At 44.8% G+C, this 19228-nt stretch overlaps 1 protein-coding gene across 1 annotated transcript; it reads right to left on the bottom strand.

Annotated features, from left to right (window-relative positions):
* mpp1 (MAGUK p55 scaffold protein 1) lies at window positions 1-18528 on the bottom strand. The gene is made up of 12 exons (XM_066645132.1): window positions 18156-18528; window positions 6360-6488; window positions 6190-6268; window positions 3896-3981; window positions 3725-3793; window positions 1940-2136; window positions 1742-1848; window positions 1582-1662; window positions 1372-1452; window positions 907-1109; window positions 728-802; window positions 1-642 (listed from the first exon to the last, which is right to left on the bottom strand). Exons 1-12 carry the CDS (start codon window positions 18276-18278, stop codon window positions 466-468), a joined length of 1407 nt encoding a protein of 468 aa, XP_066501229.1. The 5' UTR covers window positions 18279-18528; the 3' UTR covers window positions 1-465.
* Between the last annotated feature and the right edge of the window lie 700 nt (window positions 18529-19228).

Genomic DNA, 19228 nt, shown 5'->3' with positions numbered 1-19228 from the left:
TACTTCATGACTTGGCTACATCAAGGTAAAACACTTCAGGACATTGCTGAGGAGTTGCATGTGGTTTTGTTTGTCCTGTTTTATTACAGTACGTGTAAACGTTATGTTTGGCGTCTCATGGCACGTTGTGGGAATACGATTATACCAAAGCCAGGCTCGACTGAAGAGTTCAGATTTTGTCAATACTAGATGGGCGTGTCATCATTGGTCCTTTCTGGATTTCAGCATCTGCTTGTTCTGGTGCCATGCTCTTTATAAATTGTCAAAGTGGTTACATTATTCATGTAGGATAAACAAAACCATAACTTATTGCTTTTATAAAACAAACATCCTTGCAACCAGTTGGGTTATCCAGTGGTGGTGGCTTGGAGATCCTGAGATGAGGGCCCAGGCTCAGCATAGTCTCGTGGTTCGATATTGCACCTTTTTTTGATGGCAAGGGAGAATCTAATAGAGATATGGACGTCAGTAGACCCAGGATACAGGCACCCACTGGGGGCTCGACGCAGCTCTCTCCAAGGCCTCCTCCACACATTTCACGCTCTCATCTACGTCGTTATTGACAAGTATCACGTCAAAGAAATGGCGGTATGTGCTGTGAATGGCGTCTGATTCCTTCTGGATTGCTTGAAGTGCCTCCGTCTGTAGATGAAGACAACAAAATAAGGCCATGGAAGTAGCCTGAAATATTCTTGATTTTAACACTAAAATGGAACACTACACCGACCTGGTTGCCAGTGGTGGTTGGAGCTATGAACACCACAAGTGAAGCAAAATCAGCTGTTCTAAGTAGTTTCAAAGTCTGGAGGAGAAAAAAGAAGGCTTTAAGAAAGCGTCATTAAAACATTCTATGAATGAGTACTGTGGAGTTGTAGCCGGGTTTACAACAAACTTTGGGTGGTTTACCTGAGGTTCCACGTCCAGGAGTGCAATCTTGCCTTGCTCATGTATCTTATGAATGGTCTCGATCTTGGTACCAAACATGTTTCCTTGGAAACTCCCATACTCCAAGAACTCGTTCCCTACAATGCATTTGGTCATCTCGTCGTTGGAGATGAAGAAATATTCCTTGCCGTTCTCTTCATCTTTCCTGGGGGTTCTGGTAGTGTCTGGAGGAATTCAGAGATTGAAGTACTGATATGGGGACATTATAAAAGCTTGAGCCCCCAGAGTTCCTCTGCTTAGTTGGTGGGGTGTAGATTTGAACACTACACTTTGTCTTAAAAAATTAAACGTATTTAGGGCAGCGCAGTAGCGCTCCAGTGTGTTCTGCATGTTTTCTCGGTTTAAATAGGTTCTTTAGTCTCGAGTCCATGCCTAAAGTTGTGAACTTTTTTCACCCAAGCTGACAGAAACCACGGCTCTACTTACGAGGTGATGGGTAGGCAAACTTTTCAGGGTATTTGGTCAGCAGCACACTTTTAATGTGACTTCTTCCCACGCCAGGAGCACCTATGCAAAAATACACAAGGCCGAACCAGCCAAGGATTACGACTTGGGACTTGTTGGTCCTGAAAGTTGCTTTTGTAACCTTGAGAAAGCACTGCATGATGCAGTCTGCAGAGATACAACATGACATACCAATGAGTACCAGGGTTTTTCTGTTGAATGCAGGGAGTTGTACGACTTCTTCGTAAGAAATGACATCAAGCTGATCAAAAACTGCAGAAACAACATACAGTCCAGTCAAAATTGGTGGGTAAGGTGGACTACCTGTTTGCTAGAAATTAGCATTACTTACTTGCACTGTGTTTGGCCAAGTACTTGTCTTTACATTTCTTCTTTTTGCCAAAGGGACTACATGACTGACTGGCCTCGCCCGTGGTTTTGCTTTTGCTAGCCACTCGCCTGGGAAGAGATATGATTACCTTTATAAAGTGATTTCATACACCTATGAACTAAATCAGTAGTAACAGCTCAACTTGAGACTGGACCATACCATTCCTGAAGTTCTGGGGAAGGCAGGAGCCCTGCAAAATCTTTGGCTGAATTTTGCACTCTACCCTGCCACCAGTTTGGATCCCTCTTGTTGATGATCTGAATGATATCACCTGTTTGGAATTTAAGGCCTGCCTCTTTGCATGGGATGAGGTCATCCTTGGTGGGGTCATAGTCAAACTGAGCCCTCATGTACATCTGCAGGGAAAACAAAACAACAGCTGCAGGGTATTCACAATGCAACAGGCATGACCACTGACTGTCAGCAATGGAGCTTAAGTATACGGATGATGTTGACCCAGTTTCCCAAAAGCTTTGTGGTGAGTAGAGACCGTGTTTACTGTGATATATATTCACCAGTGATAAATATTCAGCCTGAAGTATTCAGCAATTTTATAAGGTGGGAGCACACCCTGAAGGGGGCGCCAGTCACACATTCTCTCACACACTCACACCTAGGGACAATTTTGAGTCAATCCAACGTGTGGTTATGGACTGTGGGAGGAAACAATAGGTCAAACAAGGATTCAGTTCGGTTTACGACTGTGATGTCCATTATTGTGTTTTCTCTTTATTCACAGATAAACTGACAAAAGGAACAGAGGAAAAGTCAGAACTGTGGAGACTTTTTAGTAGATAAAGAGGAGGAAATTTAGTCACTGTGGCTAGGTCTACGTGGTAAGCTCTGTCTCTAGAGAGCCTAGTGGTGGAGCACTAACATAAAGCAAGAAAAAGAGTGGGTGAAACGTGTTTTACATCTACACTATTCACCAAAAGGTTATGGGTTCAAACTGTAGCACAATATGAGCTGCATCTAGGTAAATGTTACGGTCAGGCGAGAGAGTAATGCCATTGCAAATCACACAAAAACACAACGTCTCTGTCTCATAGTCATACCTTTTTTATATTCATTCATTCCTATTGTACCCTCCTGGACAAATAAACAGAGTGTTGTGACTAAGTGCGACCAGCAGATGACACAAGAAACACAGCAGGTTTCCTGCTCATTTATTTAATGAGGAAATGGGACTGTATAGCTGCGTTCCAAAGCCTAGGCTGCAGCCAAGGTAGGACTCGGTAGGACTGCCCTATGAAGACTCATTCTTAGTTACCCGGTCAAACAAATGGAACGGTCTACGTAAGCTGCGTTGTGACGTCACCTGAAAGGTCTTATCCACCTTGAAGCACTAACGTGAATAAGTTAAAATAAGTTATATGTAGTATTAGACAATACTAATAAAATATATTAAAACTCAAACGTCGTCTTTTAACTGGGATTAACAATAACACTACTATATGCTTCCTGTAGTACTGTAATATGCCAATAAGCTTTTTGATTTAATATGGTATAGAGACAAATAGTATTAGTTATTTTACACTTCAAACGTCAGTTTTTCGCCGTGTCTTGTTTATAATCTCCAACGTACGCAGAGAATTGTGGGTAACCTGGAGCCACGAAGGATACATCTGTTGCGTTCCTTCAAATCGCTCCAAACGTAGGCTGCATTTCTCGGATGTATACGAAGGATCCTTCACGTTGGAACAACCTTCTGTGACGTAGCGGCCGAGAAATGCTCCTGAGCTAGGCTTTAAAACGCAGCTTATATGTTTAGCCACATTCATGATCTAATGATTGAATAGTCACCTGAGTCAGAGGATTAGAGGATTCCCCTAATAAAGAACAAACCATGTGTAGTTCAGGACAGACTTATATCGCAACAGAAAACATTTAAGGTTCAACAGGAATTTATATACAGATTTAATAGGTAACACGACGTTTGCCTACCTCACAAACCACAGGGCGGCTTTGCTGGTTGGGGATGATTTTTAAGGTGACGATGCCATTTGTGTCTTTCTGTTTAAAAACCGTAAAAGCAAATGTAAGTCTCATGACTGCCAACTCCCACAAACAGACTGAGGAAAAAAGACTCCTGGCAGATTTAGAAAGAATACTTGCCAAAATCTTTTGCAGCTGGTCCACGCTCTGATTAGCCACACTTTTGCCATTAATCTCCGCAATTTCATCTCCTTCGTGTAAGGAACCTAATCAATAAACACACACCCAGTCAGCGTCAGATTTAAGATTTAAGTGCAGACCCGGTGTCAACATCAAACACTTTCTTGTTCATTGTGGACTTTCCACATTCTGATGTTCTTTGACTGAACACTGGTGTAGTGCGTTCTAGTGCTGTCAGTCGATTAAAGGAATTAAATAATTAATCACATGATTTGCTGAGGTTCATCACACTGAAATATATCTTTTAAACGTCAAATATACGAATCGATATAAAATCAACACAATGGACTTTTCTTTATATTTATTACATAAGTAGTGTCTATTGATTGAAAAAATGTAATCACAAAAATAAAGATAAAATACCAGTAACTTCTTGTGTTTTTATGAAAATCTCTTTGTAGTTTTGATGAGTTTTTAATTTTAATCTCCTAATTTGCAGCAGCAGGTAGTGTCTCCCTGTGTCTGCGTGGGTTTCCTCTGGGTGACTGTCTGTGAGGAGTGTGGTGTGTTCTCCCTGTGTCTGCGTGGGTTTCCTCCGGGTGACTGTCTGTGAGGAGTGTGGTGTGTTCTCCCTGTGTCTGCGTGGGTTTCCTCCGGGTGACTGTCTGTGAGGAGTGTGGTGTGTTCTCCCTGTCTGTGTGGGTTTCCTCCGGGTGACTGTCTGTGAGGAGTGTGGTGTGTTCTCTGCGTGGGTTTCCTCCGGGTGACTGTCTGCGAGGAGTGTGGTGTGTTCTCCCTGTGTCTGCGTGGGTTTCCTCCGGGTGACTGTCTGTGAGGAGTGTGGTGTGTTCTCCCTGTGTCTGCGTGGGTTTCCTCCAGGTGACTGTCTGTGAGGAGTGTGGTGTGTTCTCCCTGTGTCTGCGTGGGTTTCCTCCGGGTGACTGTCTGTGAGGAGTGTGGTGTGTTCTCCCTGTGTCTGCGTGGGTTTCCTCCGGGTGACTGTCTGTGAGGAGTGTGGTGTGTTCTCCCTGTGTCTGCGTGGGTTTCCTCCAGGTGACTGTCTGTGAGGAGTGTGGTGTGTTCTCCCTGTGTCTGCGTGGGTTTCCTCCGGGTGACTGTCTGTGAGGAGTGTGGTGTGTTCTCTCTGTGTCTGCGTGGGTTTCCTCCGGGTGACTGTCTGTGAGGAGTGTGGTGTGTTCTCTCTGTGTCTGCGTGGGTTTCCTCCGGGTGACTGTCTGTGAGGAGTGTGGTGTGTTCTCTCTGTGTCTGCGTGGGTTTCCTCCGGGTGACTGTCTGTGAGGAGTGTGGTGTGTTCTCCCTGTCTGTGTGGGTTTCCTCCGGGTGACTGTCTGTGAGAAGTGTGGTGTGTTCTTTGCGTGGGTTTCCTCCGGGTGACTGTCTGTGAGGAGTGTGATGTGCTCTCCCTGTGTCTGCGTGGGTTTCCTCCGGGTGACTGTCTGTGAAGAGTGTGGTGTGTTCTCTCTGTGTCTGCGTGGGTTTCCTCCGGGTGACTGTCTGTGAGGAGCGTGGTGTGTTCTCTCTGTGTCTGCGTGGGTTTCCTCCGGGTGACTGTCTGTGAGGAATGTGGTGTGTTCTCCCTGTGTCTGCGTGGGTTTCCTCCAGGTGACTGTCTGTGAGGAGTGTGGTGTGTTCTCTCTGTGTCTGCGTGGGTTTCCTCCGGGTGACTGTCTGTGAGGAGTGTGGTGTGCTCTCCCTGTGTCTGCGTGGGTTTCCTCCGGGTGACTCTCTGTGAGGAATGTGGTGTGTTCTCCCTGTGTCTGCGTGGGTTTTCTCCGGGTGCTCCGGTTTCCTCCCATGCTCTAAAAACACACGTTGGAAGGTGGATTGGAGACTCAAAAGTGTCCGTAGGTGTGTGTGTGTGAGTTAATGTGGGAGTGTGTGTCACCCCGTTGAAGGACTGGTGCCCCGTGATTCCTGGTATGACCCACCAAGACCATGAACTTCACTGAGTAAACATTTCAGGGAGAACTTTAGCAATGGACACAGAAGTTTTCAATTCTAAGAGCACTGTTAATTTCAAACACATTTGTAAGGTTTTATTTAAATGTAACTTTCATAATAAATGTTAATGGCAGTTGGGGGATAGATGCTTTGCGTTGCCATGGATGTTGAGGGAGGAGACATCACTGTTCCTTCAATCTCCCTTCCTTGATTTTCTTTTGATTTGAGAGGATAGATTCAGTGACCTACTGCTATAAACCCCACTTCTGTAAATGCTGTATAAAAACAACATAATACACAACGTTACTCAACCCGAATGAAGTATTAATCACCTTGTCTGTGGATCATTCCTCCGTGTAGTATCCTCGCCACCATGCACTTCTGCTTCTCATTCAGTTTCAGAGTCACTCCCTGGTCAGAAACATTAAACAAGACCAGGTTAGACTGCGTCACGGCGGTATTTGCAGGACTCTTCCAGCTTGATACAGTCAGGATACAGTACCAGCGGTTCTGATGGGTTCTTCTCAAAGGCCACCTCACGCATCCTGATCACTTCTTTGCCGTTCATGTGTCCAGCACTGCCATTAGTGTACACCTCCAGATCCTTCCCTTCAAACGTTTGCATGGCTGCCTGAAAAGACAAAGACCCAGCTATGGTTCAGAGCCAAAACCACCATCCCCTACCTCTCAGCGTGGCCTTCCTTTAGGTGAGGGGTCTCGCTGTGAGAGAACAATACGAAACGCACACAGAGGAAATTGCTATTGGATGTAACCCTCTAGGGCATATCAACTTGTGAGCAAGAACTACTTTCTTTGGCGGAGTAATACATACATTACGCTTTACATACATACTGTGTACTTAGTACTGCCCTGTGCAATGGTACAATTAAAAGCTTTCAGCTCTAGCTCCAAGCAGGTAGTTGTGATATTTGCTCTGGGTTAAAGATTAAACATCCACATTTTCAACACCTCATTAGGTCACGAAATACATGATAGAGCTGCCTCTGTCGTCATGGTTATGTGTCCAGCTTTAGTGGGATGATATGACATCCGCCCTGGAAATGGAAGGCTGCGCTTACCGTACATCCATCATTTAGTCTTTCGATCGGTGGGGATACACTGATCGGTAGCTTGTGCACTGCTCCAGCTGTGATAGATTAACGAGAGTATCATCTGACAAAGGCTATTTATAAAGCCTGAACCTTCCTGTGTTTTTGTCGAGGGAAGCAGTGTGATCTTTTCCACACGTCGCACCACACCAACGATAAAAGGCTGGAACAAGTACACCCCAAAAAGACTTATAATGGACATAACGAGCTGCTAATAATCATTCATGGATTTTGACCCAAATACAGCCCCTGGAGGACCAGCGCTTTAGTCACATTAACCCTATATCTGACCTAACACATAGTGGGTAAAACATTAAGAGACGATAGGCCTAATACATTCAAACAGGTTCTGGTGGAAATGTGTGTGCCACTGTGGTTTCTATCACCGTGTGAAATAACAATTACTAATCTAATGTGATTTTGGACCTCCACTTATCAAAGGCTAAGGGCTATCTGTCTTATACGACTGTAATAACATGCTCGGGACTTCGGACCACGATGATTACACAATAGATTAAGAAAACATGGACGGTTTCTAAGGTTACGGCAGGGCTGGGCTGCATTGAGAATACTCAAAACTTCTGTATTTTCCAAATATATTCCAAAAAATAACAGGGTACCAGATGGCTTTTAAGGTTACGTTAATAAACCAGTTTACGTCTCAACGTCAAACCGACGTCAAACCGAGAGCATGTTTCCTTCTGTCAATAAACGCAGCCTTACTCAGGATTGTGAATATAATCCAGTCATTCAGCGTGACTCGTGTCAGGAACAGAAGCTAGTGTGCACTGGTTTAGAGCCTATCAATGGCTGCAGCAAACAGCGACATCACCCTTGTGTATTTACGTGACTTGTGCAGTTAATCAGAAAGCAGTCGTGCATTCTATTCTTCCAAATAAAGGAGTACGTAACATGAGCGTTACCTCACAACATCCCGATGCTTTTTACTCGTTTTCCTTCCCTCTAAAAACATCCCTAATCCTAATCGCAAAGCACAATCCTCACTGTTAATAACCTCTAGTCTTTGTCGGCAGCCCTTATCACTGTTTACCGTTAGAACACTATGAACTCTGCAGTTTCAATACGAACGTCCTCTTATCGCACCAGTGAAGCAAATCAAGCCGAGGCTCAGCCACAGGGCTCGGAGTGGAAGGCCATGTGCCCCCCGTAGACTGCAGAGACTACAGTGCACTTTGGTGAAGTCAAGGCAGCTTGTCAACCTGTCACACTGCTTCCTTGATGAAGAGTCACATGATGAAGATTCTGGTTTAAACCAGAAACAGAGACTTGTACAAACCATATATAACATGTTCTAGGGCACAGCCGGTTTGTCGAGTGAAGCGAGAACACTTCAGATCAACAGCACATCATCGAATCAATTCAGAATTTGGGAAAACACGTGTTTGTCCGATATTTCTTCTGGACTAAAGTGGTTTTAAGATTTCTGTTTGCGCTGGATCAGGACGCTCAGGCATGAGCACACGAGTGAAGACAAATACAGATGTTGAAGGGTTAAATTAGGGTCAATCCAGAATCTACGCTGAATTAATTGGAGGTCCATCACCTCAGAGAATGTGTCCTTTACCCTGAGAACTGCCACTGAACATAGTGACCTTACCATCTCTGTGGACCTCTGCTTTTTTTAAGTAGCTGAAGTCACTAATAACGAAGTGTGTCTACAAACGTTTGAACCCAGTTTATAGAAAGTAGTGAAGGTGTCTGGTACCTAGCGTCTGGTTTTGTGCCAATGTACGAAGCACAGTCACGAAGGAAATGACAGTCAACAAGTTCTAAAAACTATTTTCATGAATAGACAATGAATAACTGACTTGTAATGTGCTGAGACTATGGCTTTAAGGCAGAAAAATGCTGAGGCCATAGGAACGGCTGACCCTTCCTCTGTGTTTTAACATGAACGATGATTCAGGATAAAAAAGGACTTCCTCTCAGAGCAGCCACACTGCACGCTGTTAAAATGGAGACTCCATAAAGATACTGAACCTTATGGAGCGTGGACATTTTTAATCATTTTCCAGTGGAAAATCACTATCCGGTTTCTTTCATCCACACGAGAACAGTGGCAACATTCATTCATTATCTGTAACCCTTATCCAGTTCAGGGCCACGGTGGGTCCAGAGCCTACCTGGAATCATTGGGCGCAAGGTGGGAATACACCCTGGAGGGGGCACCAGTCCTTCACAGGGCGACACACACACTCACACACACGGACACTTTGGAGTCGCCAATCCACCTACCAACGTGTGTTTTTGGACTGTGGGAGGAAACCGGAGACCCCGCCTTGGAGAGCGCTTCCGAAAATCTGTCGGTTTTCAGTCGGTGACTGGATGGGAGGCCAAAGCGCAGACAAAAACCTCAATTTTTTAAAAAATAAACGGATCTGTGTGGACGAGGCCTGAGGGTCACTACAGCCTGCATTAGTAGCACTGCTAAAACGTTCTTCCACCTGAATAACTCAAAAAGTTATGGTGTTGAAGACTGTAGAAAGACTGAAAGCAGTTTGTAAGCGTCACCTGAAGGTGGGTTAATGCATGTACCAACAAGTGGGACTGTAGTCATAAGAACGCCATTAAGGAAATGTAATCACGGTAAGTGCTCTGGTGATGTAATGGATTTCCAAGATGGAGGCATAATGTGCAAAGAGTGGGGCCCTGTGATTCCCAGGCTACAAAATAGAGAGAATCACAGGACTGAGGAATAAAAGTGGAATTCAGATATGAACATGGAATACACACTGAAATACACAGAGTTAGAAAATCTACAGATTCCCAATAACCTTTTTTTTCTTTAAACGGAAATGTCCAAAACCCTAGCTTTGAGTGTTCCCAAAAGCATTGAAAAATCTAAAAAAAACGGCTGAATTCAGGCAAATGATTTTGTGAAGCTAGTGGGAAAAGTGGGTCATCAGGCGTTTTATTATAATACATGCATTTTTTAATTTTATCGTGCAGTAATTGTAATTTGATTTGACATTGTTAGCTACATAAAATGTTGATATAACTACTAAACTAAGTCAATATACAGGACATACTGTACATCACTGGTCACAATACAAGTTAAATATGATGTTCTTAACTGACCTGGGCGTTAGGACATTTCCACTAACTGGACTTTTAAATTGAATTAAAACCCTACGAACTACAGGAACAGGTGCCTAATGCTGCGTTCAGTGCTCATTGGAAGGATGTACATATTAAGGTGGTGGCTTGGCTGAAGGTACACAACATGTCCCCAAATAGACATTTATCGTTAAAAGACAGCTTTTTGAGTAAAAACAAATCTGATCGTAATATTTGACTTTCATCTACAGAGACTCACATGAGACGATTCTCCAAGAAAAGAAGTAAAAGTCCGTAAATAGCCATAAATACGACTTTGTCCGCCATTTGGATTCAATTTACGAGTAGAAAAAAAATGTAATTTCCCAGTTTACGACATCACGGGAGCAGCATAATTCACATTCATTCTGTTGTGACGTAAAACACATTATTGCGAAAGCTCAAATAAGGCTCAGGCAATTATGCAATTGCCTTATCATCATTACATCTGCTCAAAGGCTGATCCTAAGAGAATGTACAGTCTGTACCCGTACTCCTCTCAGGTTTAATTCTCTGGTCAGGGTCCCCTTTTTTGACTTGAACCAGGCGCTAATCCAGAATCAGATGAAACTGGCTGGTAGCAGGGAACTCCCTAAAAATCCAGGATAGAGGAAGCACAGCACTTTCCTCTGTAAAAACTCAAAAAAATGCTGACCAATGCTGTCTGAGAGTCACATGCTGTGTCAGGAAGCAGCCAGCCCAAAGGTTAGCGGCTATCGTTGTGCTAATCAACATTTTTGAGGAGTTCCAAAGAGCCTGGGTCAGCGAAAGCTTACTTACTCATCCACAAAGACACCAGAACGTGCAAGCTAAGGTCTAACAACATTCAGAGTTCGAGTCAGTGGATTGATCTGATGAATCTGACTGCTCTGGTCTGGACCAACCTTGTCTTTAGCCTATTACAGTCAGTAATGCTAACTATGTGCTACATCTTTACAGGGATGAACTGAACTGAAGGCTTATAGCGGTGTCTCTATATGATATATATATATATATACAGTGATGGTATGGGAGGGGCTGAGGCGCTCTTGGGGGAGCTCCCAGCATGCTCAGCAGCTGCCCTTAATGTTAGCTTGGGTTTTTTTGGGGGCTCATTTAACAGGTTTTATGTTAAGTTTATGTTTTTAATGGTTTGAGGGTGGGAGGATTTTGTGTTTGTGAATGTCTTTATGTGTCGCGTTTTCACAAGCGGGGAGTTATTTACTGAACATAAAAACCCTTTAAATAAGCCCCAGATCAACCCCAAATGAACAAAAATGCTAACTGCTGCTTGTTCCCTTGCTCTTCTAGTGTTCAGTTTATTTTGCTTGAAAATGTAGTGATGGCAATTTATACATTCACTGGAGCACCACTGGAGCTTAAGGGTTCATTCAAAGCACTAATGGACTAAGCCACTGCTGCTGTTTGGAAAGTCCAGGTCCATTTCTTTGACAAACTACACCTTTGAGACTATGTCTTGATGATTGATGTTTCTTATGAAAATGCCAGCCCTGCTTCCGTTACACGACGGGTGATTACTTTTTCTGGACCGATATCAAGCCTCTTCACTGGAATTAATGAATGATTAACAGCTTGTAAAGCACTAAATCATATTTTGTGCGTTCTCAGCAGAAGCTAGAATCATCTTTATCCCATCAGATACCGTGGCATTCGACAGGCTCCCCTCCTGACACAAGTGTGACTCACTGGCATTTAAAGGAGCAGTGAATAAACTGGCCGTTTGGAGCGGGGCTGTTTAGACAGAGGGACAGTGGCACGGCTCGTAACATTCCCTCAAGGGGTTTTGAAAAGGTCAGTAGCCGACAAAAATCTCCAGCGAAATCCGAACATGCGACAAGGAAAACTGATCGTTGAGAACTGGGGCGCAGTCCAAAACACAACAGCATGTGAACACACGATGAGTAAACGGCGCTCACATTTGTGTGGTTTTCAAAGCCCGCGGTTCCCGTTAGAGACGGGGTTTTGTGACGTCACCGGCTCCGTTCACGGGGGGAGCTGTGTAAAATCAAGTCGAGCCGTGCAGAGCCGATCTGAGCTGATCCCATGCAGTGGAAAAGAGGTTCTGTACTAAACATGAAAAAGATTCATATATCATTCAACTTGGTCAATGATTACAAAACATTTGGGGTTTTTTAAACACTTTTTTTTACTCTTTTCATGTATAAAATCTAATAAAAAAAAAGGTTTAATAAGTGTTTTTTGCTACGTTGTGTTGGTAAAAATGACTTATTGCTACTTTAAACATGTGTAAAGGTAAATTCAATGCATGCAGAGATCTATAAAAGAAAGACTTGGGCTTAGTATTTTGGTAAAAATAGCCCCTAATTCATAAGAAACACCACCCCAGACTCATCCAAAGCATGTTTCAATGTCATCAGAGGCAAACCGTCCCTGAGCTCTACGTCTCCAGGTGCAAAACAACGGTCTGTTTGAGGACTGTGGCCCGAGGCTTCCTCCCTTCTGCACACTTCCTACTTTTGACTCTGAGAGTCAGGGTCACGTGATATTGACACGCAGAAAAACAACTTGTGCTTCCAGCCCCGCGTCTCTTCTTACTATATGTCAGCTTCACCACGGCCCAGACACTGGGGACTGACTTATGACCTACTTACAGAACTGTGAGAGACATGTAACATTCGCAGAACTCAAGCTTTCCCAGTGACACATTTATAGCAGGCAGACAATAGGCGAGAGACCAGATATCTGGTGCAGGAATATATATATATAACTGAGTAAACCCCCTGGATACTGAGGTATTAAACGAGCATCACAGCTGCCCAACAAAACGGTCTGAAGAGAGTGCTCGGACCCTCACACTGACCCTCCAGCATGTGCCCCGAGGGCCAGAAGCAAGCTGAGAGTGTTCAGAGAAAGTTCACTGGGGGAAAACACAAGCTCGCACCCTTCAGCTGTGTGGGGTATTGTCTTTCAGACTTTAGTACACTGACTATGTCAGAGGTCTGATGAAACTTCAAGCCTTCTGTTAAAAAGCAGCAGTGAAGCCAGATTCTAATCGGTCAGAACCAGCGCTCCTCGGGGGCAGGCCAAACCTCAACAGGGTTAGAATTACTGTGGCACATCAGTGTAGCTGTTTACTCAGTAAAACCCTCTAATCCCCTCTCCACTGTGATACTGAGACATGTACCAACATTTTGAAGGGACATTGTGGCCTAGCTACAGTTTAATATGGTGTTATTTTATATATGTACAAATACGCCTTAAAGTGTTTTCTTCTGTAACACAAAAGTAAAAAAGATTATTAATGATGCAGCAGGAAGTGTCTCTGTCACAGCTCCAGGGAACTTTGGGTTCGAGTCCCGCTCCGGGTGACTGTCTGTGAGGAGTGTGGTGTGTTCTCCCTGTGTCTGCATGGGTTTCCTCCGGGTGACTGTCTGTGAGGAGTGTGGTGTGTTCTCTCTGTGTCTGCGTGGGTTTCCTCCGGGTGACTGTCTGTGAGGAGTGTGGTGTGGTCTCTATGTGTCTGCGTGGGTTTCCTCTGGGTGACTGTCTGTGAGGAGTGTGGTGTGGTCTCTCTGTGTCTGCGTGGGTTTCCTCCGGGTGACTCTCTGTGAGGAGTGTGGTGTGTTCTCCCTGTGTCTGCGTGGGTTTCCTCCGGGTGACTGTCTGTGAGGAGTGTGGTGTGTTCTCCCTGTGTCTGCGTGGGTTTCCTCCGGGTGACTGTCTGTGAGGAGTGTGGTGTGTTCTCTCTGTGTCTGCGTGGGTTTTCTCCGGGTGCTCCTGTTTCCTCCCACGCTCCAAAAACACACGTTGGTAGGTGGATTGGCGACTCCAAAGTGTCCGTAGGTGTGAGTGAATGTGTGAGTGTGTGTCGCCCTGTGAAGGACTGGCGCCCCCTCCAGGGTGTGTTCCCGCCTTGCGCCCAATGATTCCAGGTAGGCTCTGGACACACCGCCGCCCTGAACTGGATAAGGGTTACAGATAATGAATGAATGAATGAATGCGTTAATGATATGCAGCATGAAGTATAGAAATATGTTATATTCACATATATTTTGTGATGCCAAAGTCGTTGTATGTTGCATGTGTATAATCTAAGCATTTCATTCACAACAGGGGACAATATTACAGTAATGTACAATTCCTTTAAATAAGACAATCTCTATGTGCCCACAGACAGCTCTTATTACATTAGGCTGAGTGTAAATAAAAAGGTTCATGTGAGGATCTGTTGTTTTGGCACGAAACAGGAGGATGAGGCGGACCCAGTCTGTGTTACGCAATCAGTTCCAAGCTGTTTCCCAGAGTCCTGTGCTTTAGCTGCAATGATGAGACGTGGTACGGCAGGCAGACGCGGCCCTGTCTATTTATAGCGCGCCTGGACTCTTCAGCTTCCTCTAGTACATGACTAAGAATGGACTATCACCAACTGCAACGATGATTCACTGGAGGCTGATGGGAAATAGACATATGTGCAGCCATCAGTCGGTCTCAAGGAAACAAAACTTACTGCAGTTTGGAGGAAGCGGAAAAAGCTTCACAAATAAAAACACTGACTACTTTTTCTAACTGTTTTGTAAATTGTAGGAAATGAGATCTTTTATGGGGCACCTGTAGTGGATGGAGGTGTATGTGGCTATGGGGGATTCTCTGGGACAGTTGTGCATGTGCCAAGGTCACCATTCTCCAATCAAACACCAGCACCTGACCTCACCAAGGCTGCGGGAGATGATCTGCTTAAATCAGATGCAGCATAAGCCTTCCGAGGAAAGCAGAAGAGGAGAAAAACACTCCAGAGTATCGTTAGTTTCAGAAGAAACGTTAGACGAGCTGATGTTCTGAAACGTGTGACCATGTAGTAAGCAGACTTCTGAACTTCCTAATGCAGTAAAGTCAGAACTCCCCTCCTCACTGAGCCGCAGTGTCTTTAACCTTGCCTTCTGTTCTGGAAAGTGCTGGTCTCAGCTACAGGGCTGTTCTGAATTGATAGTAACCTTGTTGTTGCAGAGAGGAAGTCTCATTAAAGCTATAGACTGCAGAGACTCAGCACAGAGATAGATTCAGACACACCTGGTTCAGAAGGGGAAGGAAAGGAAGAGCAGAGATAGAAAAGAGAGGAGAACAGAAGGGAAAGGGGAGGGGAGATTAGAAGAGAAAGAGAACAGAACAGAAGAGAAACATAAAAAAGCAGAGAAAGAGAAAAAGGAGCAGAAAATAAGAAAAAGGACAGAAGAGGGGAGATGATAAAGAGAAAAGACAAGAGAGTGACAGAAGGGAAGAAAGGTGAAGAGACAGAAGGGGAGAGGGTAGAAAAGAAGAGAGAGAAGAGGCGAGAAGAGAAGGAAAACAAGAGATTAGAACAGAAAAAAAGAAGAGAAGAGAGGAAAGGTGTAAAGAAATGAGAAGAAAGAGAAAATACTAGAGAAAGACAGAACAGGAAAAAAACAGAATAGAGAAGAGAAAGACAGGAAGAGGGAAGAAGATACGAGAAGAGAAAGAGGAGAGATGAGAAGAGAAGAGAAAGACAGAAGAGAGGTTAGGACAGAAGAAGGAAAGAGACAGCAGTCAGGTCGGAACAACTGTAAGCTACACTCCTCGTTTTCACTGCAATCAACAAAGTGTACTGCTGCAGTCCCGACTCAGAGGATCCCAAGTGTGAACGTACTCCTGTAATAAGCCAGGACACCTTTTGACTAGAGGATAAACTGTGGCAAAAATTATTAGCATATAAAAATACCTCAGCATTTTCCAACCATTCATTTATTGTCTGTAACCCTTATCCAGTTCAGGGCAGCGGTGGGTCCGGAGCCAACCCGGAATCACTGAGAACACACCCTGGAGGGGGCGCCAGACCTTCACAGGGTGACACACACTCACACCTAAAGACACTTTCGAGTCACCAATCCACCTACCAACGTGTGTTTTTGGAGCATGGGAGGAAACCCACGCAGACACAGGGAGAACACACTGCACTCCTCACAGACAGTCACCCGGAGGAAACCCACGCAGACACAGGGAGAACACACCACACTCCTCACAGACAGTCACCCGGAGGAAACCCACGCAGACACAGGGAGAACACACCACACTCCTCACAGACAGTCACCCGGAGGAAACCCACGCAGACACAGAGAGAACACACCACACTCCTCACAGACAGTCACCCGGAGGAAACCCACGCAGACACAGAGAGAACACACCACACTCCTCACAGACAGTCACCCGGAGGAAACCCACGCAGACACAGAGAGAACACACCACACTCCTCACAGACAGTCACAAGACTCATGAGAAGACAGACGTAATCCTTTTGTTTTTCATAAAGTTTCACTGGAGGCCACAAAGCCACTGCTGCTGACTGAGCAGATTAAACCAGCATTAGTCTGAACTCATGACGAAGGTTTGTCAGCAAAATCCACTCGGCCAATGGGTGACTGCGCCTTAAAGGGGAATCCCACCGACTCTCCCAGTTTATCAGACATGCTCTGTTCTAGAGAACCTCATCAGAACTCTTCTCAGTGTTACTGATGGGAACAAAGTGTCCAAAGGGTAGAGGGATATTACACACCTCTTTTATTGATGCTTTATTACATTATGTTTAGATTTAAAGGAACACTAAGTGGTATTTTTACCTTAAAATTACAGCTTCATGATGATTGTGGTGCTCCACTGACCTGTAACCAGGCTCAGCACTGCAGAAACTGCACTATGTAACTTTGGACGAGGGTAACCAATCGTATTTCTCTAAAAAGGCAGAATTTCAAGTCGAACAACCCTCAACGACTTTGTTGACGTCTCAGTGACTGAATAACGAAAAAAATCTTAAAAGAACTGGGGGACTTCCCCTTTAAGTTCCAAAGACACGCTGTTCCCAGTCCATCAGCAGCTTGAGAGAGTGTCCTCAGGAGACAATAGAGAGCTGATTGTTCATTAACCCTCCCCCCAGCTTCTGAAGATATCATCAGTAGCTACTCGATCTGTCAGTGCTCATCTACTGAGAGGAAAAAGCTGCATTAGACACAACTCAAAAACACTGTGGACGTCTGATTACGCTACATTTCTCCGTGTCCTGGAGGTGCCTTCTATGAGGAACCCGTGCTTCCTGTAACGGCAGGGGTTGAGTCATGCTGCACGTCACGTGAGGACAGTGTGGAGCTGAACGGTTAATCAATACACTGATTTATTCCTGTGACTCAGAACACTGCAGTGAAGATTAGAAGAGGACACAAGGCTTTGGGTAAATACACATCCCCAAAAATAAAGTCCCCTACCCTTTCATTTCTCATTTACACAGAGGAATCCTCAAAGAAAACATCTTCTAGGAATCCGATAAACCCTTTCCTCCATGACCCCTCTCTCTCTAACGGAACCATTTCAGCAGCTTCGGGGTTAAAAGCGTAAATTAACCCTCATCTCAAATAAATAAAGCCACACACGAATCCACGAATACACCTCACACCTCGGGCCACACGCATTCGAGTCGATAAATAAGCCCCACGTTAAAAAACAAACAAACAAAAAACGTGATTGGTTCCTTGGGTTTATGACATAAGAAACACTGGCTGTCTGAATCCGCCCGTTTGAGATACACCTACTAACACAGACGCGTCAGCAACACTTGGTTTTCACTGGGAAGAGGCTTTAAAGCGCATTGTGTAGATTCAGTGCTACAATGAGGGATGTTCGTCTCAGCTTTTAGAGCCGTGGTGGTGGTGATGATGATGTGAACCAGGGAACCATTGGTTGTGGTGTTGTCTGGAACCCCAGTAACTGTGTAGAAAACACGCCTGGTTCCTATCACTACAGCTGTGTCCTCTGTGTACGCTACAATCCGTGCAGTGGTGTGTTTACCCCCTGGCTGAGATTTAAAGGGGAATCTGAACCACTACTAACTCCAGAGGATGGGGATTAGTGAAGGGTCTGAAGTTGAGGCTGAAGGAGGCGGAGAGATGGTGAACACAAACCGGTTTGGACCAGCGCATCTTCCCATTGCTTAATACACGACGAATATCGGTGGAATATATGAGAAAAGACACAGACGTGTGTCGGAATACAGAGAGGAGACCGGGTGCAGAGGCACTGCCCGGGCTCCGGGACCCGTGTGACGGTCTTACCTTGTCTGTTTTGGGTCTGTTTTGCAGGAGCTGCTCCAGGTAGAGGTCGGAGAGTGCCGTGCGGACGCCGCTCACTCGCTCCAGAATGAGTGCAGACTCGTGCTTGTCGGATTTTAACGTCATGTTTTCACACAATCGCTGGGTGTAAAGGTCGATGCTGGAAAAGAGGTGGTGGTGGTGGTGGTGGGGGGTTTGAACAAGTTGCCCCTGGTTCAGAGTCCGAGAGGGACCGGTTTAGACGAGCCCTGAGCAGCGATAAGGAAGCCCTCTCTCCTCGCTCTGAGATAAAAGTTGCAGTTCCTCCCGCTCGAAGTCCGTTTGGAGATAGAGCGGATCTCTCTCTGGAGCTCAGCCGAGAAACAGCGCATAAACATCGGCCAGTGGAGGAGGGGGCGTCCTCACCGCGGCTCTTACGCGCTGATGACACCGCGGAGGGGAGGGGGTTAAACCTGAGGGGGGGGGGGGGGTGTCAACACAGGCGCCGCGTACAGACCAATAGTTGTTGACTAATTTATAATAATATTACGACGGCAGGAGCGTTTATTACATTTTTTTAACGTACTGTTTTGACTACAACGCCAGTCTTGCACAGATAATAAATCACTATAAAATAAACATAAAATACCAACAATAATGTTGGAAATATATTAGCGATAGAGTCCAGCTGCAGCCCCAGCGCGGGAAATATCGTAACGGTCGCGAGATGTTTGTAACGGCTCTCAAAATGTCGGCTGAACACGGCTAGATATTTCCGATACGATTCTGAAATATTGTCTAGAAATGACAGAAGTAGCTGGCACCTCTGGTTCCTATCTAGATGTTACTCTTAGTATCCTCTCACAGAGTTTGTAATCATGAATATTCAGTCAAAACACACAGAGTAAAAACCTCAGAGTAAACAGTAAGATATAAAGAAGAAGAGCTACACTCTTAAAAATAAAGGTGCTAGGGAGACTTTAAAGCCACAAGAACCACTTTTGGTTCCTTAAAGAAACATTTTGGCAGTTTTTAATTTTTAAAATAATAACATCTGAAATATATATATTATTATTATATATTTTTTCATTTTTTCC

Source organism: Hoplias malabaricus, chromosome 15 (assembly GCF_029633855.1).
Source record: "Hoplias malabaricus isolate fHopMal1 chromosome 15, fHopMal1.hap1, whole genome shotgun sequence".
Classification (NCBI taxonomy): domain Eukaryota; kingdom Metazoa; phylum Chordata; class Actinopteri; order Characiformes; family Erythrinidae; genus Hoplias; species Hoplias malabaricus.
The sequence above is the reverse complement of the archived record's forward strand: the minus strand, read 5'-3'. Positions and strand labels throughout refer to the sequence as shown.

Bases quoted from the DNA above. Each gene is read 5' to 3' on its own strand.
- mpp1 (XM_066645132.1), bottom strand. From the start codon at position 18,278: ATGACGTTAAAATCCGACAAGCACGAGTCTGCACTCATTCTGGAGCGA. The intron at 2,137-3,724 runs GTAGGCAAACGT...TTTTCCCTGCAG, and splicing joins GCCGCCCTGTGGTTTGTGAG to ATGTACATGAGGGCTCAGTT. The intron at 1,849-1,939 runs GTATGGTCCAGT...ATCTCTTCCCAG, and splicing joins TCCCCAGAACTTCAGGAATG to GCGAGTGGCTAGCAAAAGCA.